Source organism: Eufriesea mexicana, unplaced genomic scaffold (assembly GCF_001483705.2).
Source record: "Eufriesea mexicana isolate 0111107269 unplaced genomic scaffold, ASM148370v2 scaffold657, whole genome shotgun sequence".
In the NCBI taxonomy this organism is placed as follows: domain Eukaryota; kingdom Metazoa; phylum Arthropoda; class Insecta; order Hymenoptera; family Apidae; genus Eufriesea; species Eufriesea mexicana.
Genome location: NW_016908821.1, coordinates 443,401 through 463,746, shown reverse-complemented (window position 1 = coordinate 463,746; position 20,346 = coordinate 443,401). Strand labels below are relative to the sequence as shown.

Here is a 20,346-nt window from a genome sequence, read left to right as displayed (position 1 = left end):
TATTTATATATTTTAATATATATTTTATATTTTAAAAATGAAACTTTTACATACACTAGAAATTTTAATTACATATCAAACGTCACATTTGTTAAATACTAGTATAAAATTAATTTAAATTCATTAACTACAGAACTCGCGCAATTGTATTGTATATTGCTTTTTATGACAGTAATTAAATATGAATATGATAAATAAAATATGCTTTTATCTTTAATATCTAAAATTAAAAATTAAGAGCGTGCACACAGAGATTACAAGACGTTTGTAAATGTGTTTGTTATTTCATATACAATGGTACAGTCAGCTAACTCTCATTTTACATCGTTGCAGCATAGTTGATCATTCGATATTTAAACGGTACAAAGATGACCACAAGATTTAGTGGACTTAAACTAGGACCGCCAATAGAAGTTTTTGCACTTCATAAAGCTTTCATAGAAGATGCTTACGAAAAAAAAGTGAATTTATCCATAGGAGGTATGTTACATATTTTTAAGTTAATATTTAACGTCGTAACAGGCAAATAAATACATTATAAACGTTTATAAATAGCTTAAAAAACAATTTATTTAAATATATATAAAAAATCAATGTTTAAACTAAACTTTGATTATATTCCATTTGTTACATTGTTAATGAATCTGTTCTTGAGTGACCTCCAGAAATATCTGATGGTTACATAACATATATCATAAACATTAACTTTTTGTTTATTACTACTGTTTATTATTACAATAGAGTATAATCAATATTTAAACATTCAATAATGATATGAAATTATTAAATAATTCTAAATATTTCTAGAAATTATATTAGTTAAACTATTTATAGCTTATCGTACAAATGAAGGAAAACCATGGGTATTACCAATTGTTCGTAAAGTAGAAAAGTCATTAGCTGCAGATGAATTACAAAATCATGAATATCTTCCTGTTTTGGGATTGGATGCTTTTAGTCAAGCAGCAACAAGAATGTTGTTAGGCACAGACTCTCCTATTATTGCACAAGGTCGTGCCTTTGGCATTCAAACCTTATCTGGTACTGGAGCATTACGTGTTATTGCTGAATTTTTAAGTCATATTCTACATTATGATACCTTTTATTACAGTAAACCTACTTGGGGTGAGTGTTAATGAATCTTAAACAATGAAATAAACATTTATTTTTCATATAATTTTTAATGTGCAATATGTTAATAGAGAACCATAAGCTTGTGTTTGTAAATGGAGGATTTAAAAAAGCCTGTGAATATACGTATTGGAATTCAGAAAGTCGTAGTATTGATATAGAAGGCATGTTTAAAGATCTTCGAGATGCTCCAGAAGATGCTGTAATTATCCTCCATGCATGTGCACATAATCCTACTGGTTGTGATCCAACTCCTGAACAGTGGATCAAAATAGCAGATGTAATTGAAGAAAAACATCTTTTTCCAGTTTTTGATTGTGCTTATCAGGTACTATGAATAGTATATCACTATTCTTAAAATAGAATCATTTTAAGAGCAACATAAAAGATATAATTCTTTAGGGATTTGCAAGTGGTGATTTAGATAAAGATGCTTATGCAGTAAGATTGTTTGCTGAACGTGGAATAGAATTTATGTGTGCTCAAAGTTTCGCTAAAAATTTTGGTTTGTATAATGAAAGAGTTGGAAATTTGGTACTTGTTATGTCTAATGCAAAGGAAATAGCCCAAGTTAAATCGCAGTTAACTTTAATTGTTCGAGGAATGTATAGTAATCCACCGAATCATGGAGCAAGAATAGTTGCAACTGTGTTACAGAACCCAGATCTCTTTAAACAATGGTGTGATATAAATAACCACATTAATTTATTTTATTTTACAATAACTATTTAAAATTCTAAATTGAAATATTAAAATATTTTAGGAAATTTCATATTATTACAATGTCCAACAGAATAAAAGAAATGCGAACCAGTTTGTATGAAAGATTAGTTCAGAAAGGGACTCCAGGATCTTGGGAACATATTACTAAACAAATAGGAATGTTCTCTTACACAGGACTTACTGGTTTGTATTCAAGAAGATTACATTCAATAACACATTTTCTTTCTAATATGAAGTATCTATATATGATTAATTGAGATAAATATTATTTCAGAGAGACAAGTTGAATGTTTAATCAACGATTACCACATTTATATGTTACGAAGTGGTAGAATAAATATATGTGGACTTAATGAATCCAACTTAGATTATGTGGCAAGTGCGATTTACGAAACTGTTCTTTTATATCCACAAGACAAGCAAAGTTGTACATGTTAAAATGGATATTTGGATCAGACATAATAAGTATAAATTATTGAAACTGAAATTTCAGTATTGGAAACGTTGTTAAAGTATGGCAATATTTTATATACATTGAAATTGTATTAAAATTCTAGAAATTTTTCATAGCAATATATTTTTGTTACATTTTTGTTACAATTGTACTCTTCAATTTATTAGGACTGTTATTTAATCAAATATTGTTTATATAAATTTTCCATATTAGAAAATTGAACTATTTAAAAATTTACAAATTAATATAAATTTTATTTCATCCTAAAATTAATTTTTTTTTGTCAAAAATCGCCTTGTCTATAAAAGTACAAAATACCAACAGAGTATTATAAATTGCCAAATTTTAATATGTATGTTAGTGTAATCGCTTATTATTAAAATGATTTCCAATGAGCTGAAGAGCTCATGGGGAAACAAAAAAACATTTATACTAAAAGTTGATTTTGATATAAATGATTTTTTAATATCTTTACCAATTTCGATATAATGAAAATGTTAAATACTTAAAAGTAATATTCTATGTCAATAATAAGCTCTGCTTTTAAATAATGTCATTCTTTGACTGATAAAAACAAATGTTTCTCAAAGTCCTTATTAAAAATATGGTTATATTAGATAAAAAAAATAAAATTTAAAATTATCATATGTCACAATGATCTTGTAAATATATTGCAATCAACAATACTGTTAGTGTACAAGACCAAGTTTTTGAAAATGTTTTATATTCTAAGATCCTGGTTATAGATAAAAATAGACATGTTTCTTACATATTTCAAAGAAATATATTTTTTTAAATACAGTTTTTATATTCAACAAATATGTTTTATAAAGTATCTTGTATTCAATACAATATCTTAAACAATAAATCAATATGTATAAATACAATTTATTCATGAAACTATTAATGACTGAAGAAAATTTACTAAATGTAACATAGGATTTTAATTATTTTAATAATAAGCGATTTATTTACGAGAATTAATATCTGAAATTATTCAAATTCAATATAAGCTATTATTACTATTTACTATTTTGTTCTAAATATTGTTTAATCAATTATTATTATTTTATATGGTGTATAAAGAATAATTAAAACCATATATTTTGCATGTAGAATTAAAATTAGTTATATGTATTAATATGTTTTACAATTAATGTCTATAAAGAAGTTAATATAATTAGTCAATGAGCAAGAAACAAAAAAATATATAACTTTCATTTAATATATTTATAATACTGTTTTATTTTATATTCGAAATAAAATGTTCGTTTTCTAAATGCTTCCAGTAGATTAAAGATTGTATAAGATATAAAAGATAAAACATATAATTAATATCTATTAATAATATTCTCTATATCACTTCCATGTACCATATAAAACACATGCAATCAGATATTTCGTTTTTTGTTTTTTCTTAATTTTAGTACGTATATTCAATTTCTTAAAGTTTCTGTATAACATAAGTTCTTTCGGTCTTTATATACTACATAAAAAAGAAGTTATATGCATTTGTAATATTTACAAAATAGCTATAATGTGTGTATACACATGTACATACATATATACATATATAATAATTATGATATAATAATTATATTACATTATATTATAAACGTATATATTTTTAAATTTAAATATATACATATATATTTTTAGTAATATTGTTATGTAATTTAAGCTTAGAACACTCCTTGTTCAAAAGTCTGGACCAAATTGAGTATCTTAAAATTTTTGTAAAAATTAATTTAAATTTTAATCAACCTTGTATATACTGCCAAAGTTCACAGCTTGAATATGCAGTGACAAGGATTAATTGTCTATGTATTTATATGAAATAAATGTAATGCAGTTATGATACTTATATTTTATAAAATATATACTTCTGTGAAAATTGCAATACTATCAAAAGAATATTATTCTAGTTTTAATGGATATTTACACAAGTTTAAAATTTGATGTATTATACTAAAAATTGAAAATTCTAAATACTGACAAAATGTTTTTAAAATGTTAAATATTTTCATGTACATATCATAGAGATGTACATAAAGAATATAATAATAAGCATATTAATAATTAGTAATGAAATAAATTGTAGTATATAAATAACATTATAAATAATAATTATATTTTGTGTAACATAAATTTATAAATACATTATTAATTTACATAAAATATTATAAACTATATTCTCCATTTTGATGTTTCCTTTTTGAAGTCACTTGTTTCATTAACCATAGAATAAGATTTTGTATTATCAGAATTGTGTTGCATATAAGCAATGTATCCCATGCAACCAAACATTGCAATAGTTCCAAAAATCATTATTACTTTATTCTAAAAATTAAAATTGATTATATTAATTTCATTGACAGTATCTCATTAACTTTTATATTTTATTAGTGTTATGTTCAAAAGTTCAATTCTATTAAAATTTTAATATATTTAAAACTTTGTTTTTTTATATTTATTAAGAATAATTATTACATAAACCATGTATCTTAAAAGTATATCCCTATTTCTAATTGAATTAATCTTTAATTTATAAAGTAATCTTACCGGTTTAACATATAATTCGTAATTAACTGCACGGAATAACATTGTACTTTTTAAAGAACGCAAACCATCACCTGGCACTGCTTCATTATTTTTTTTACTCATTATAAATATAAAGAGAGTAAATTTTAATAAATTTTAATTCTTTATTGTTTAGTCTTAAGTAATTTGCAATATGTAACCTTCTTAGATTTTATCCAACCTTTATAAAGATAAAGTGAAAAGGAATTTATAATAAATGTTTTAGTATTACATAAGATAATAAAATATATAAAAGTTTTGAGTTATAAAATTATTATGCAGAACATTTGTATAGCATCATAAAATAGTTATATATTTCTATAACAATAAAAATAAAAATTTTTTTAAATTTTTTATATACAATTAGTTATTTTTATGTAAAAATATTTAAAAAATGGTTTCTACCTATGTAAAGAAAACAATAGTATAATCAGTCTAAATATTATACAAATAAGTGAGAACGTAACCTCACTTTACAGTAAGAATGGACTCGTGATATTGCACACGTGATAATAACAATTTCTTCTTCTCAATCATGGTACGAAAGTTAAAATATCATGAACAGAAATTGCTAAAGAAAGTTGATTTCATATCATGGGAAGCAGATAATAATTTGCACGAAGTAAAAATTTTAAAACGTTATCGAATACAAAAGCGAGAAGATTATACAAAGTAAATTTATTGTTGCATTATGAATTATATATTTCATAAAAATATATATAACTGATTAATTTTGTAATTATTCCAGATATAATAAATTAGCGCAAGAAATTCGTGAACTAGGCAAGAAAATTAAAGAAATTGATTCAGATCATCCATTTCGAATAGAACAAAGTGCATTATTATTAGAGAAATTATATATGTTAGGACTTATAGGAACAAAATGGGATTTATTGTTAACACAAAGAGTAAATGCAAGTTCATTTTGTAGAAGACGATTACCAGTTATTATGGTACGAAATAAAATGAGCCAAAATTTAAAAATGGCAACACAATTAATAGAACAGGGCCATGTTAGAGTTGGTACAGAAGTCGTAAAAGATCCAGCATTTTTGGTAACAAGGTAAGTGTTAAATATTTATCATTAAATAATAACGAAAAAAATAAAATTATATATATGTATAATTTATAGAAATTTGGAGGATTTTGTCACTTGGGTAGATACATCTGCTATTAAAAAACATGTATTGGAATATAATGATGCTGTAAGTAATAAGTTTATAGTATATGATATTTTATAATTGTTTAGATTTATTGTACTCATTAATTTCGTACATCTTTTTTTGTTACAGAGAGACGATTTTGATTTGACATAAATTAGATAAAAATATCAAAATCAAGATTTTTTTATATATAATATCTTTTTTAAATTCCTAAAATGCTTATATTTAAAAAATAATTACATGTTCAATAAACTATTAAATTAACATTTATAAGAAAATTTTATTTAAATATAATTGTTATCCTTAAAAACACTTTTAATATTTTTAATTGGATTTCTTATGTATTTCTTGAAGTATAATTTCGCGTATAATGTTCATACGATTACTAGAAAAAACACAATTAAAAATTTTACTCATTAATAACAACATTTATACATTTTTAAATACTTACCAAAGATATGTTATTGATTTAGCAGTTTTTAATATCATTTTACGACGGTTTAAAATATTTACATTTGTTGAGGTACTGTTCAAATCATCATTAATAGGTGATATAAGTTTTATTAATAAATTCTCTTTTAATATCTTTGTTTCTAACGTTTCGTAATTGGATAAATTATCTAAATTAATTTTCGCTAACAGGAAAGTTTTATTTTTATTATCAGATAATGCAATATATTTTTTTTCTGTAGAGTCCTATTCAATGAACATTATTTTTCCAGAAATAATATTTAAATAGCGTTTAAATTATTTTTAATAGAAAATTTTAAATAAATTTATATTTACTTTATGCGATGATTCGATATATTTCATATTTTTATTTATAAAGCAACCAGTTCCGTCCTCATCATTTTCGTTGTTCTCTTGCTTTTTATATTTATGAGGTTCCATTATCACCAGTGAATCTACAGTAGAAAAATGTTGATATTGAAAAAATTTGTTCTTTAATAGGATTATCTGATATATAGTCATTTACATCTACATTTATTATACCGATATTTTCCACATTCTCATTTTCCTGGATTTGTAATGTGATGTTATCTTCTATATTTAATTCGGAAAAAGATGGTATTCCAATGCTATGTATAGATTGTAAGATAGAATTGCAAGAAGAACAAAAACTGGAATGTTCTTTCATAATATTTTTATTTACTACGATATCAAACGAATTCTCCATTTTGGATTACTAATTATATTAAACCGGAAATAAAATGTTTAGAAAAAGTAATTTCAAATAATAATAAAATATTCACTCAGTAAAGATTGATTTATTAAAAATTATATTGACTGCTTTATGATATACAAATCGCAAAACTTTTAACGTATTACAAATTTATTAATATTTTATTTAAAAAATCAAGTTTAAACTTATTTACGTTTTAATGTGCCATCAGAAATTTAGTTTTAACAATAAACAACGCACGTACTCATTATACAAAATTTATGGAAATGAATCTTGTTTTTTAAGTAAATTGTTCTACTTTAAAACATATCTCTGATATGGTATTTTTTATAATTTTAATATAGATTAATTAAATATTATTCATAAAAATGTGGACATTAATTATACAATTTTTTAAATAAAAGAGTATTTATAAATCTGGAAAAATCCGTGCAATATTTAATAATTTATAATTTTTACTGCCCAAAACATAAAATCTAAGATCACGTGTTTATGGAGAACCACTCATTCATATACCTACAATGAATAATTAGTATTCAATATGATACACATGTTACATGTTAATAGTTTTACATTAAAATCGGCAGTCATTGCTGGTCTCTATGACACATTACCATGTTACGCATTCATGTTACATCACAAAAGATAAAAAATTTATTGTTTAAAAGTTAACTCATTTAGACTCGATAGAAGAATTTCTTCTTATTTATTTTAATGTATTATTATTCACTAGTCACAATAGAATTTATACCCAATAGAAGAATTTCTTCTTATTTATTTTAATGTATTATTATTCACTAATTACAGCAATCAATATATGTATATATATAAATTAATAATAAAAAGAAACAAAAATATCGGAAATAACTGAGTTACTTTCTTTTTTACATCTCTTTGTGATGTAACTATGAAATTGAATGGGTGTTGCATCGACTCAGGTCCCCAAGTATCCTCCCTACCTTCATCTATTTACAAAATTTTTCTTGAAATTCTTTCAAAAGTACTGCAGTTACAATGTGTTTAAAATTTTCACCAATATATCAATACAATATCATAGTTCCATTTTATGAAATACATTCCATTTCCATAAGTATATATTGCTGCATACTGCCATTATTTAAAACTTTATAAGCAAATGAATATGCAAATGAAAATAAATGTAATTAAAATGTATAATACATATTTTGTGAATATTTTGTATCTTCATAAATTAAAACTTTAAAATTAGATTTCTACAGTATTTTTGTTTCCTCAGTTTCATTTCCATTGCAAAGATAATATTTCAAAATAAAACAATCAAAAATATTATACTAACAAAAGTAATACATACAGAAAAATAGTTGTTTTTTACATCATTAAATTTATAATAACTTTTCAATTAATTATATCAATTATAAATTTTGTTACATACATCAATTAACATTTTTATATTTTTTCTCTTCGTTTGTACCACTTACACTTTCACAATCATATTGATTTTACTTTTACAAATTTTTAGGTATATCCTATTCTATCAATTAATTTTAACAAGATATTCGGCATATTTTACAGAATTGTAAAGTGAAACAAATTTATATAAAAATCACTTTTATCCATTTAATTTTGTATTATCAAAAATTATATTTTTATATTCCATGTTATTAATATGTTATGATTTTAATTATAACACAAATTAATTTGTATAATTATATACACGATGTGTCGAATATCTTATTGGTAAAAACTTTCAGTCTACATTAATATATTCATTAATTTCAAATTTCACTAAATCATGATGTTAAAAAGTATTTCTTCCATGATTTTCAGAAATTTGAAACAGCACTTTTTACACACATTCCTGTTTAATTTATCAATTCGTATTTCATTGTATAATTAAAAAATATAACAAAAAATGTATATCATAGTTATTTTGTTTACACTATATAAGTAAGAAAAGAATAGAACTAAATGATTACATTATATGATATTTGAAATAATTATCTTCTTTATATAAATATAAAGAATGGCTAGTAATAATATACAGCAATAACATAAAACAACTACTAATATTTACCAATTAAACAAAATTCCTATCTACAAAATTAAATATAAAAAAAAGACATTTGTTTCTGAAATTCAATGTTTATACATATGTATATTTATTAATACACGAGCTCTTTTTAAATTTCTTCATATAGAAAATACTTCACAATGTAAGATTTTGATAAATTAATCTGTTCTTAAGATAATAAAAAGTAAGTTACATATACTTTGAACATGTACTGTTTAAAATGAATTTTCTATTTCAATTAGAAAAATGAACATTTTACAATTATTTACAACTTTCATAAGTAATTTATGTTTGGTACAATTGTTTTTAAATAAAATGTGTTACATAAATTTTTTAATACTTTTTATCTTCATTTACATATATCTGATCGAAATGATAGTAATCATTTTGTAATTTTATAATATTAAAAAGATAATATGAAATTCATAACAAACTTCTCTCCTATTTCGTTAAAACGTGCAACCGCCATCTTAAAAAAAAAAAAGGAAAAAAAAAAATAGGAAGAATAATGAAACAAATTAAAATATAGTTAAAGATCAATAATATGACACACTAGTTTCAATTATAATTGAAGTTATACTTTTGTTCATTAACCCTTCGATAAATGTCGTACAATGTTGTATATTCATATTCTTTACTATTTTACATATAAGAATGCAAATACAAACAGATATATTTAATATTTTTTTATATAAACAAATTATATTTTTTAAACTACTCAATTTTAAAATCAACGTTCTTTACTAGGTTAAAAACATAATTACAATATAATTAACTAAATGTTTTTATAAATTTATGCAACATTATACAGACAATGAAGGATTAAACTATTTCCATCTTTATGCATGCTTGAACTTCTTTAGCAAACAACAGTTCCACGTATAAAGACACACGTGATCTTAGATTTATTATTGAGTTTCATGCAAAAATTTCTTTTTAATTTTCTCATTTTTCTTTTAGAAAAATATTTTTACATATAATAACCATATCAGAGTTAGAACATTTATAATTAAATAAGAAAATTACTATACTGTGTAGAAAAGTATGAAACACGTTGCTATTTATTTTTATAATATTGAATATTTCGTTAAAATACCTGTTCTTTAGTAATTACACATGCGACATTATGAATTACATTACATTATTCAAACGTTTTTTTACGATTTTGTATAATTAAACAGTTTCTATTGTTATAATTGATATTCAAGTATTTAATGCCAAAATCATAAAAATATTAGTGATTGAACAGTATTTCAATTATCTATATATAGACAATAATAATAATTTTACCGAACTTGTGATTCATGTACCATATGCGATTACATAATGTCATTTTGCAAGATCATTGCAATTCATAATGTCATAAAAGACATGTGTAAAAAATGATGAGTCAGAAGTGACATTCTTCTACTTAAGTGGCTTTTATTGTAAAACATTTTCTCTTTTTTCTCTGCTTTATATACTTCTAATAAAGTAATTGTTAACGATAAAGAACCTATGTATTACGTAATTACGGTTGGTGTCTCACGACTAGTAAATTCGCGTAATTTGCTTAGCTCCAACGCAATAGTAACCAATGGCTTAAGAATTTCTTGAGCATCTTTGTTTAAAGATGCTGGGTCATCTTCGTAACTATCAATATACACACGAATAGTAGCTCCAGAACTTCCCGTACCAGATAAACGGTAAATTATACGGGAACCATCTTGAAATAGAATTCTTAAACCCTGTCATATAAAGTTATATAAAAATCCATACTGTTACAATATATCGTTATGTTATGCAAAACCTGCAAATCAGAATACAATACCTGTTTACTAGCTTGGCTCCCATCAACAGGATCTATATAAGAATAATTATCTCCTAATTTTACAATATATGTTTTGCCATTGGATGTTAATTTTGAACCTACAAACCCAGGTTTTTGTATTTCTAATTCAATATGCTGCATCATTTTGTTTGCTGCTTCAGAATCACAGTTTTCATAATCATATCTAATGCATATAGTATAAAATTATTAAATTAGAACTTAATTAGAAAATAGAACACAATAATAATTGAGGATATTTTTGAAAAAGGGATCCACAGGTTGATAAGCGTTATTTTTGTAAATTTTCTTTAATGAATTACCATATATTTAAAAATATTCCTCTAAAATTTAAACAATATTCCGACAATTAAGATAAATGGGGAGCATTTTATTTACTTGTATACATTTGGTCTTTGTTAGAATTAAAACTTCTGATACGATTTACTCAATTTGTCATTTTAGTTTATAAGTCCTTTTTTCAAAAATGTCGTCAATTAGCATGTAAAATATAATAAATAGTAATACCTCGTGAAAAAATTCCTTCCATATATTTGCCAATGATTTAACAATATATCTTCTACAGATTTCTGCAGTTTTGCAATTACACTAAGCCATGCAAGACAAGCCCATATGCCATCTTTTTCTCGTATATGGTCAGACCCAGTGCCAAAACTTTCTTCCCCACAAAGAGATAGATGACCAGCATCCATTAAGTTACCTAATAGTATAACATTGATAAAATGTAATAAATGTACTCAACATATGCTGTAAAAGTATGCTCAGAAATTAGTATGTACCAAAATATTTCCAGCCTGTAGGTACTTCATAAAGTTTAATACCATTTTTAGCTGCAACTCTATCTACAGCAGCACCTGTTGGCATAGATCTAGCATATCCTTTAATACCAGTCTTTGCAAAATATGGTATTGAATTTAAATTAGCAGCTAACACAGCTAATGAATCAGAAGGTGTTACAAAGAAAGCTTTTTTGCCTAATATCTATAAGGACATTAAGCACAAATTGATATTTTCTATTTATTTATTTCTTACATTGATTAAAAAATTTTGTTTACCATATTTCTGTCTCCATCTCCATCAAAAGCAGCACCAAAGTCATATGGACCATTTTTCATAGCATTCACTAAATCTTTGGCATATGTCAAATTTGGATCAGGATGAAGTCCACCAAAATCTTCTAATGGAATTGCATTAACAATACTTGAATCATCAACACCTAATTCATTACTAAATATTCGTTTTACATATGGACCAGTAACTAGAAATTATTATGTAACATTGCATAAATATGCTAAACAATAAAATTTATATTAATATAAGTTTTACATACCCCCATTCATTGCATTAATTAGAACTTTAAAAGGAGGATGATTGTTACTTCCTTGCAATAATATTTTAATACTAGAAAAGTCAAAGATATTTTTCATATGCTCTAAATAATCATTCACAGAATCTATTATATCTACTGTAAATGGATTTCCATCAACCTGGATTATAGTACTCTGTATCTTGCTTATATCTATAGCTATATCAGGTATAGTTTTATAACTCTTGAGCACTTTCGTAATCTCATAAATTTTATTTGTAACATGATCTGGAGCAGGACCACCATTTTCACAATTGAACTTGATACCAAAATCAGCATCTGGTCCACCAGGATTATGAGATGCTGTTAGAACAATTCCTCCTTGAGTTTTGTATTTTCTTATTATAGTAGACACAGCTGGAGTTGAAAGTATTCCATTTTGTCCAATAATTAATCTCTTTACCTATTACAATGAATAAAATTTATCTTTTATTTTTATTTCTTTATATATTCTTAGTACAAAAATTATTTGAATTAAATTAAATGATTCTGCAATAATAAAACTGGAAAGATAATAGTTGTTTAAAAAAATAAAACACTTTTAACCTGTTTTATAGCATTTAAATCTGAACGAATTAAACGAAAACTCTTAATAAATAAATAACTTACTCCATTAGCTGCAGCGATCCTAATAATTTTTTCGACAACCACTTTCCCATAATATCTTCCATCACCACCAACAACTAACGTACTACCAGATAATTGTTCTCCAAGGGCTTCCAATATTGCTTGAATGAAATTTTCTGTATAATGTTCTTGTTTAAAAACTCGCACAGCTTTTCGTAATCCAGACGTACCCGGCTTTTGACCGTCGTATATTTGGGTTTCTACAATTTTACTCGTTGCCACGTTTGACATTTTTCAAATATTACACTTAATGTGATAGTAACTGAAACAAAGAAGAACTGCTTGTATATTAATCTATACAATAAAGAAAATGTAGATTTGACGATTTGAAGGTTTCATAACACGTCCTCGATGCCTGCTAGCAGACTGAACTTTGTCTACCAATGACACACAAGGGCATGGGTCACCATCTTGAAACATTGCGCCCGCGCTTTATTACTGACTAATAATATCAGCTTTGTAAAGATGAATCTTTTAAATGTGATATACAAATACTTTTACAATATAACTTTGATAATAGAATGTAAACATTCGATAACAAATTTCAATAATAACAAATTTATATCAACACCTTATTGATTTTAGTAGTAGTTTCCGTTTAATATAAATCATGTAAGCAAGTATAAATGCTAAACTAAACTTGTCTTATCGCTTGAATGTTTAAACGAATATATTTAGCATACAAACTTTCTTGAGAATGTTCTCATATGAGAAACAATTCATCCAATATCGTTCATTAAATTTACGCTTTTTAAATGCAACAGAATTTTTAATTATTAGTATTTCAAGAATTATGAAACATTTATGCAATGAAAACAATGAAGAAAATTACTTAATAACGCAGAAAAATTTATTTTTCTAAATAAAAAAATATATTACGTCATTTTAATTTCTTATATCTTGTTATTCAACAAATATTTTGATATCTTTTTTCTTTCAACGGTATTCGAAAATGTAGAAGAAAAAATATAAGTAAAAAGTACACGCACGCGTGGATGGTTATTACTTATTATGTTGACCAGCATTAGTGAAGAAAAATAAAGAGGAGGGAGCTTGTTATGTCAAGGATGTCCGATATAAGTACGGAGATTTACAAAACAGGCGCATAGTTGTTTAAAACAACAGTTTTCTTGAAGTTACAGTCGCGAAAGTGTATATACCTTAAAAAGTAACATAATATAGTAATTATATTATACATAAAAAATAGACAAAATTTTAATTTAGAAAGTAAAAATAAATAAATTTGCGATTTTTAATCATTCTTTTATTGTGCTAATACAAATTTTAAAGAAAGAATATGTAAACAACAAATTATAGAATTTCAATTTCATTCAATTAATTTTTAACTCATAATTTATTGCAAACTTAATTCATTAAATTCCAAAAAGTTTTAGTGAAACTTAACACTTGGATATATTAATATACATCATCAAGTATTAAGTGAGTAATTTCTGTATTATTTCAAATTAAAATATATAAATTAAATATTTAATAACATATTTTCTTTGTTTTGATAGATCCATTTGTGTAGTATGCATATATATATATAAGTTAAATATAACATGTATAAATGTAAAAATGATTGGAAATCTTGCATTATACAGCATGATAGTGGATCAGAAAGTGCACCTTTACTTTCTTCAGGATCTCACACTAGTGCAGAACATGTTATATTTCAAGATTCTGAAACTAGTGATTTAGACTATACTCCTAAAAATAGTTTCTTCAAGTACCATCTTCGTTTTTATTATTCATTAATCTATTTATTATAAGTGAAACAGTATTACATTTTCTACTAAATACCATTTTCAGAATTATTGTCAATAATAATTATTTAGGTTTTTAATGGATAATTTCTTCTAGGTATGGTAGTTTAGAAACCTGTAGTCTACATTCTAACATTACCATAGTACCTAAAAGACCACCACCTCTTAATGAAGACCATAGTTTAATTACACCTTTAGTACTCAATGCTTCTTCCTCATTAAATGTAACACAAGACAAATGTTATGAAATCCATAATACTGATCTGGTAAGATTATCACAAATGATATACAATTGCATATTTTATTGCAATGTTTATGTATATCAAGGTGGAATACAAGTAATATTGAATGACTATCTTTAATTATATTTTACTGTAACAATTAAATTATACTTAGTAAAAGTATTTGTACTTAAAATTTTTAATACCATTGAATGAGTTGTGAGATTTTAATACAATTTCTTTATTTTTATGGAATATATGATTATAAGAAATATAAGCAAAATGATTTTATTACTGGAAAATTTTACAATTAAATGTTTATCTTAGATTTTATTGTAACAGGAAACTATAGAAACTACATGCAAGGATATTAAATCAAAACAAAGCTCATTAGTCACAATGTAAGTAACTAAATTCAATAATATTCAATAATATTATTTAAATATATTATACAGTACAAAAATATTTCTAGAATTCTATATTTCATATTATCATTGATAATAAAAGAAGAAAAGCAAAAAAAATAAACAAAAGGAAATTTTTGTAAATATTTTTGTTCATGTATTCATGAATATAATATTAAATTTAACATTAATACTATAATATAGTATTAATTATAAATACTGTCAGCTATCATGTTATCATCAAGAAAAGGTTCTGGGTCAATTCTCTTAGAACAGTGTTCAGAAATCTAATCACATTCATAAATTTTTTGTTATCTCTTGGTAGTCATATTTTTAGTAGGTCGATGATGAGAGAAAAATGAAATCTTGCATCAGAAATTGTCTATATGCATTTTAAACACAACAGATTGATAATTTATTTTATCTACCTCTTTAAAAAATATATGTAGAAGAAAGCAATTTATTCTTACAGTAACAAAATTTTTTGAATTTAAACATTTAAAGGAGTACTAAAAATAATATTGGATATTAATTTAACTGCATAAACTGAATTTTTAATCTTTTTTATAAATATTTATTGAATTTTTTAGTATTGCAAATTCAAAAGTTAGGTGTCTCATTATTGTAAAATATTATTAAATCATATTAAATACACTTACCTATTTAAATCGAAATTCTGTTTACCAAGTTCGATCAAAATTGAATTTCAAATAATATTAAAGTGTTTCAGTAATAGTAAATTCCACAGTCATACAAAATTTTTAATTACTATTAAAAGTTGGATACACAATCATTCGTTTTCATATCTTAAAAGCATACACCTAACACATTAGTATTATAGAACAAAGAAATTTTATATTGTACTTATTGATATGTTACTATTTTTCATATAAAAAGAAAAAGTTAAAGATCCGTGAATGCATGGTTTTAAGACATGAAAACGAATAGGAGTATCAAATGAATGTGAATATCACTCACTCACGTTTCGACCACCATCGGGTGGTTGTGACGACTACATGGTATGTTCACATTAGAAGGGGTTAGTGCTCTGTCGGTTGCCTGGGCAACAGACGGCTACCCAAAAGGTCAATGTCCGTAGCTAGTATCTAGCAAAGGAACCGCATAAGATATTATGGTTGAACATCGATTAATATAAATTTTAATGTATTTAGAAACCAGTTAAAGAGCTATGCTCTAATTTATGATACGCCAAAAATGTTTTCAATCATTGCTTTATTTTTGTTCATTTTTTTGTATTAAATTACAACTAAAATGAAATTTTATAACATTGTATCATAAAAGTTTTTGAATTAACAAAATTTTAAAGTATACTTATGGTAAAATACACTTTATTATAAATATATTGTATGTAATTCCAAATTTTTTATAATAATATATTCAACATTTTGAATAATTATTTGTCTTTTTTATTTCGTCAAATGAAAATTCTGAGTTTACAAAAGAAAATTTTTTCGTTAAGTTCATTTTCTTTCTGTTAAAAACTAAAATATTTTTGATTTTTAAATAATTATATTTCCCTTTTCATATTTTGTAATGTAACAATCTCTAAATAAATATTATTATAGCTTACAATTATACACTTTCATACTTATAGATTTTCTATATGGAACACAATATTAGGTTCCTCTTTATTAACAATACCATGGGGTATTCAAATGGCTGGTTTTTTTCCTGGTATCATTCTAATACTTGTGATGAGCGGTTTATGTCTGTATACTGCTTACTGTCTTCTACTTGTACATAAATATTATGGTAAAGAAATATTTAATTTTTTACATGAATTCAGGCAAGGCAATACAAAAATATAATAATTTAATATTTTAGGTGGAAAGAAAGGTATAGAAGTAATCGAATTATGTCGGATATATCTTAACAAATGGGTAGAATATGTTGCTAAAACTTTTAGCATTACAGTTTTGTTGGGTGCAACTATAGCTTATTGGATTCTAATGTCCAACTTCTTATATAATTCTGTAAATTTCACATATGGTAAATATGTATAAATTAATTTTATTCTTTATGTAAAATTGATTACATATTACAAAGTTTTATATTATTTTTTGTATAGATAGTATAGTTAAAATATCTCAATATTCTAAGAATGATAACACTTCTTATTCATCAGAAGGTAAGCGTATGCATGTGTATTGTATGTTATAGATATTCAAATATTAATGAGTATTATTATTTTAATTGTAGTACTGTGTTCAAAAAAAGTAATTCATAATAGTACAAACTTAGTAATTCATGATTATACATATAATACTTTGGGACCAATTTGGGATTTGTATAAAACAGTTCCCATTTTTCTTGGTTTATTAATATTTCCATTCTTAAATTTTAATAGTCCCACTTTCTTTACAAAATTTAATTCTCTTGGTAAGTAAATGATATTTGTCTTTTTCCCTTCTTTTAATGATTATACTGTAAGCAAATGATTTGCAAAGTTTACATTTTCTTTAGGTTACAATTTGAATTTCATTTTTAAATTTATATTTTGTTCTCTGAAATTATATCTTTATGTGTCTCACAGGAACCATGTCAGTGATATATTTGATTGTCTTTATTTTGGTTAAATCATTTTCATGGGGTATTAATATGAATGAAACAGAATGGGAAAGAAGTTGGACATTGAAGTTCTCATTCCCTGCCCTCTCTGGAATGTTGGCATTATCATTTTTCATTCACAATATTATAATTACTATAATACAGAACAATCATGATCAAAGTAAAAATGTAAGTAATTGTATTCCCTTTTTGTTATAAATTGAATTAAACTATTGAAAAGTTTTATCTTTTAACTGCAGGGAAGAGATCTTTCAGTAGCTTATGTCCTTGTTACTTTAACTTACATTGTAGTAGGTGTAGTATTTTATGTATGTTTTCCACTGAGTAAATCATGTATTGAAGATGTAAGTAAAATTAAGTAATAAAGTACATTAACTACTAAATAAAAAAAGGATTAAAAATAAAATTAAATTTCCTTTACAGAACTTGTTAAATAACTTTCAAAAATGGAGTGGTTTGACAGTAGGTGCTCGAATTGTTCTTCTTTTTCAATTACTAACTGTTTATCCATTACTTGCATATATGATGCGTGTTCAGTTACTTACATCAATATGTAAAACATTTGATACAGGATGTGTTATTATAGTTAATGTTATTTTGGTATCTATATGTATTTTGTTTGCAGTGTTTGTGCCCTATATTGGTACAATAATACGATATACAGGTGCCTTGAGCGGTTTTATTTATGTCTTCACCTTACCAAGTTTACTATACTTGGTAATTTTGAAACAACAAAAGAAATTAACAATATTTTCTACACTTTTGCATATAAGTATTCCAATATTTGGATTTTTAAATTTGTTAGCTCAATTTTTTATTACAGAATGTTAAATATGTACAATTTTAAATTTTATTAAGTACTTTAAATCAATATAAAATTTTATTTTTAGTATTATAATGCAATTAAAAACCAAATGATGATATAAACAAAAATGTTTATATGACTGTAATAATGTTTATCTTATGAATGTAAAATAAGTAAGTAATTAATTAATAACAATACATAAGTATTAAAATATAACTTACGTATTATTTAAATATCATAAAAATATTAATTACTTTTTGCATGAAAATGTTTAAAATAATATTAATTTACAATATTTATAAGTATTTCATTCTATACCTATTACATTATTTTAAACTCATTGCAATCTTATATACCCAAACAGTATCAACCCCTTCGCCAATTATTTTAATTGCATTCATAGTTGGAAGCGGAAATCTGCAAGTAACTATCACACAATCTTCTTGTAACTCTTTAACAAACTTTGTTTCAACATCTTTCATCTGTAAGCATTGTACTATATTAATTATATTGGTTCTACATAATTATTTTGGTATATAACGAGTAACACAGAAAATATACCATTTGATCAACACCAAATAAAACAATATTATCATATTCTTTTAAGTTATGTTTCCATAAATTCTGTCTTATAAATGTTGTTTTTAAAAATGATCTTGTAATTAAAGCTTTTAGTCTAGAATATAATACCAACCACAGATTCAATTCAATTCCATGGGCTTTAAATCCTGATTTTGCTGTTGCAAAAACCTATTTATAAAATCATACTCTTACGTGTGTATCTTGATTAATAATTTATTAATATTTTTACAGTAAAATATTTACTATACGTCCATCTCCACTACCAAGGTCAATTAAAGAACCAGCACGTCCTTCTAAAGCTTGCAATACATTTTGTACTTGTTGAGTTGTTGCTGGTACATACGGCAAACATATTTTACGAAATGCGGGACTCACGAATGGAATACATATCACACTAATAGCTGTTGCAATACCACCTAAAATGTAACATAAATGAATGACATTTATGTAGATTGACATAATTTATTTTTCATAGCGCTACCTGTTATTCCAATAAGATATAAACCAAGTTTGGATGTTTTTTGCGATATTTTTTGTGATGAAGTAACATAATTTATTCCATTAATCTCTGCTAATTAAATTGACAAAAATAAAAATTTATAACTATAATGGTTAGGAATAAATTTATAGATTTCAGTTTACTTAGTAATTTAAAAGTTATAAATCTTACACATTTTATACATTTAATATTCACCAACAATGTAAAAATTCCTTATTTGTTTATATCTGGAAAATATATGTAGTTTATAAGCATTACAAAATATCTAAATTCTGCCAGAAGGATTTAGTAACTTATGAATATTGAAATATGGCCACTCTGTTTCCCTAGGTTTTTATGTATCGATATAACTTTCTCGAATAGTACAATCGTATT

The 20,346-nt window shown here is 24.3% G+C and overlaps 6 protein-coding genes across 7 annotated transcripts in view; 3 read left to right on the top strand and 3 right to left on the bottom strand.

The window, feature by feature from the left end:
• The window catches only part of Got1 (Glutamate oxaloacetate transaminase 1), a 2,971-nt gene extending 632 nt beyond the window's left edge, over positions 1–2,339 (top strand). The window contains exons 1-7 of one of the 2 annotated variants that reach the window (XM_017898303.1): positions 247–263; positions 334–480; positions 835–1,125; positions 1,203–1,459; positions 1,534–1,811; positions 1,895–2,037; positions 2,129–2,339. In XM_017898303.1, coding sequence (XP_017753792.1) covers positions 369–480; positions 835–1,125; positions 1,203–1,459; positions 1,534–1,811; positions 1,895–2,037; positions 2,129–2,292 — 1,245 coding nt within the window. In that variant the 5' untranslated portion in view covers positions 247–263; positions 334–368 and the 3' untranslated portion in view covers positions 2,293–2,339. Of the gene's footprint in view, positions 1–246; positions 264–333; positions 481–834; positions 1,126–1,202; positions 1,460–1,533; positions 1,812–1,894; positions 2,038–2,128 lie in introns of those variants that run through there. The other variant, XM_017898304.1, reaches the window with a different exon arrangement.
• Positions 2,340–4,495: 2,156 nt separating this feature from the next.
• Positions 4,496–5,350, bottom strand: LOC108546257 (small integral membrane protein 8). Its single transcript, XM_017898245.1, has 3 exons — positions 5,294–5,350; positions 4,871–5,069; positions 4,496–4,648 (listed from the first exon to the last, which is right to left on the bottom strand). Exons 2-3 carry the CDS (start codon positions 4,970–4,972, stop codon positions 4,496–4,498), a joined length of 255 nt encoding a protein of 84 aa, XP_017753734.1. The 5' UTR covers positions 4,973–5,069; positions 5,294–5,350.
• Positions 5,351–5,385: 35 nt separating this feature from the next.
• Positions 5,386–6,204, top strand: LOC108546256 (U3 small nucleolar ribonucleoprotein protein IMP3). Its single transcript, XM_017898244.1, has 4 exons — positions 5,386–5,560; positions 5,637–5,951; positions 6,021–6,093; positions 6,181–6,204. The coding sequence occupies exons 1-4, from the start codon at positions 5,424–5,426 to the stop codon at positions 6,202–6,204; spliced, it is 549 nt and encodes a 182-aa protein (XP_017753733.1). The 5' UTR covers positions 5,386–5,423.
• Positions 6,205–10,680: 4,476 nt separating this feature from the next.
• On the bottom strand, positions 10,681–13,481 carry Pgm1 (phosphoglucose mutase 1). Its single transcript, XM_017898309.1, has 7 exons — positions 13,088–13,481; positions 12,443–12,881; positions 12,168–12,370; positions 11,892–12,093; positions 11,620–11,812; positions 11,095–11,278; positions 10,681–11,011 (listed from the first exon to the last, which is right to left on the bottom strand). Exons 1-7 carry the CDS (start codon positions 13,334–13,336, stop codon positions 10,787–10,789), a joined length of 1,695 nt encoding a protein of 564 aa, XP_017753798.1. The 5' UTR covers positions 13,337–13,481; the 3' UTR covers positions 10,681–10,786.
• Positions 13,482–14,644: 1,163 nt separating this feature from the next.
• LOC108546303 (sodium-coupled neutral amino acid transporter 9 homolog) lies at positions 14,645–18,926 on the top strand. The gene is made up of 10 exons (XM_017898314.1): positions 14,645–14,834; positions 14,969–15,137; positions 15,435–15,493; positions 17,112–17,269; positions 17,342–17,506; positions 17,586–17,645; positions 17,717–17,896; positions 18,051–18,253; positions 18,325–18,429; positions 18,509–18,926. Exons 1-10 carry the CDS (start codon positions 14,668–14,670, stop codon positions 18,914–18,916), a joined length of 1,674 nt encoding a protein of 557 aa, XP_017753803.1. The 5' UTR covers positions 14,645–14,667; the 3' UTR covers positions 18,917–18,926.
• Positions 18,927–19,216: 290 nt separating this feature from the next.
• On the bottom strand, positions 19,217–20,231 carry LOC108546322 (protein FAM173B). Its single transcript, XM_017898335.1, has 5 exons — positions 20,143–20,231; positions 19,954–20,043; positions 19,716–19,888; positions 19,452–19,640; positions 19,217–19,372 (listed from the first exon to the last, which is right to left on the bottom strand). The coding sequence occupies exons 1-5, from the start codon at positions 20,153–20,155 to the stop codon at positions 19,217–19,219; spliced, it is 621 nt and encodes a 206-aa protein (XP_017753824.1). The 5' UTR covers positions 20,156–20,231.
• Between the last annotated feature and the right edge of the window lie 115 nt (positions 20,232–20,346).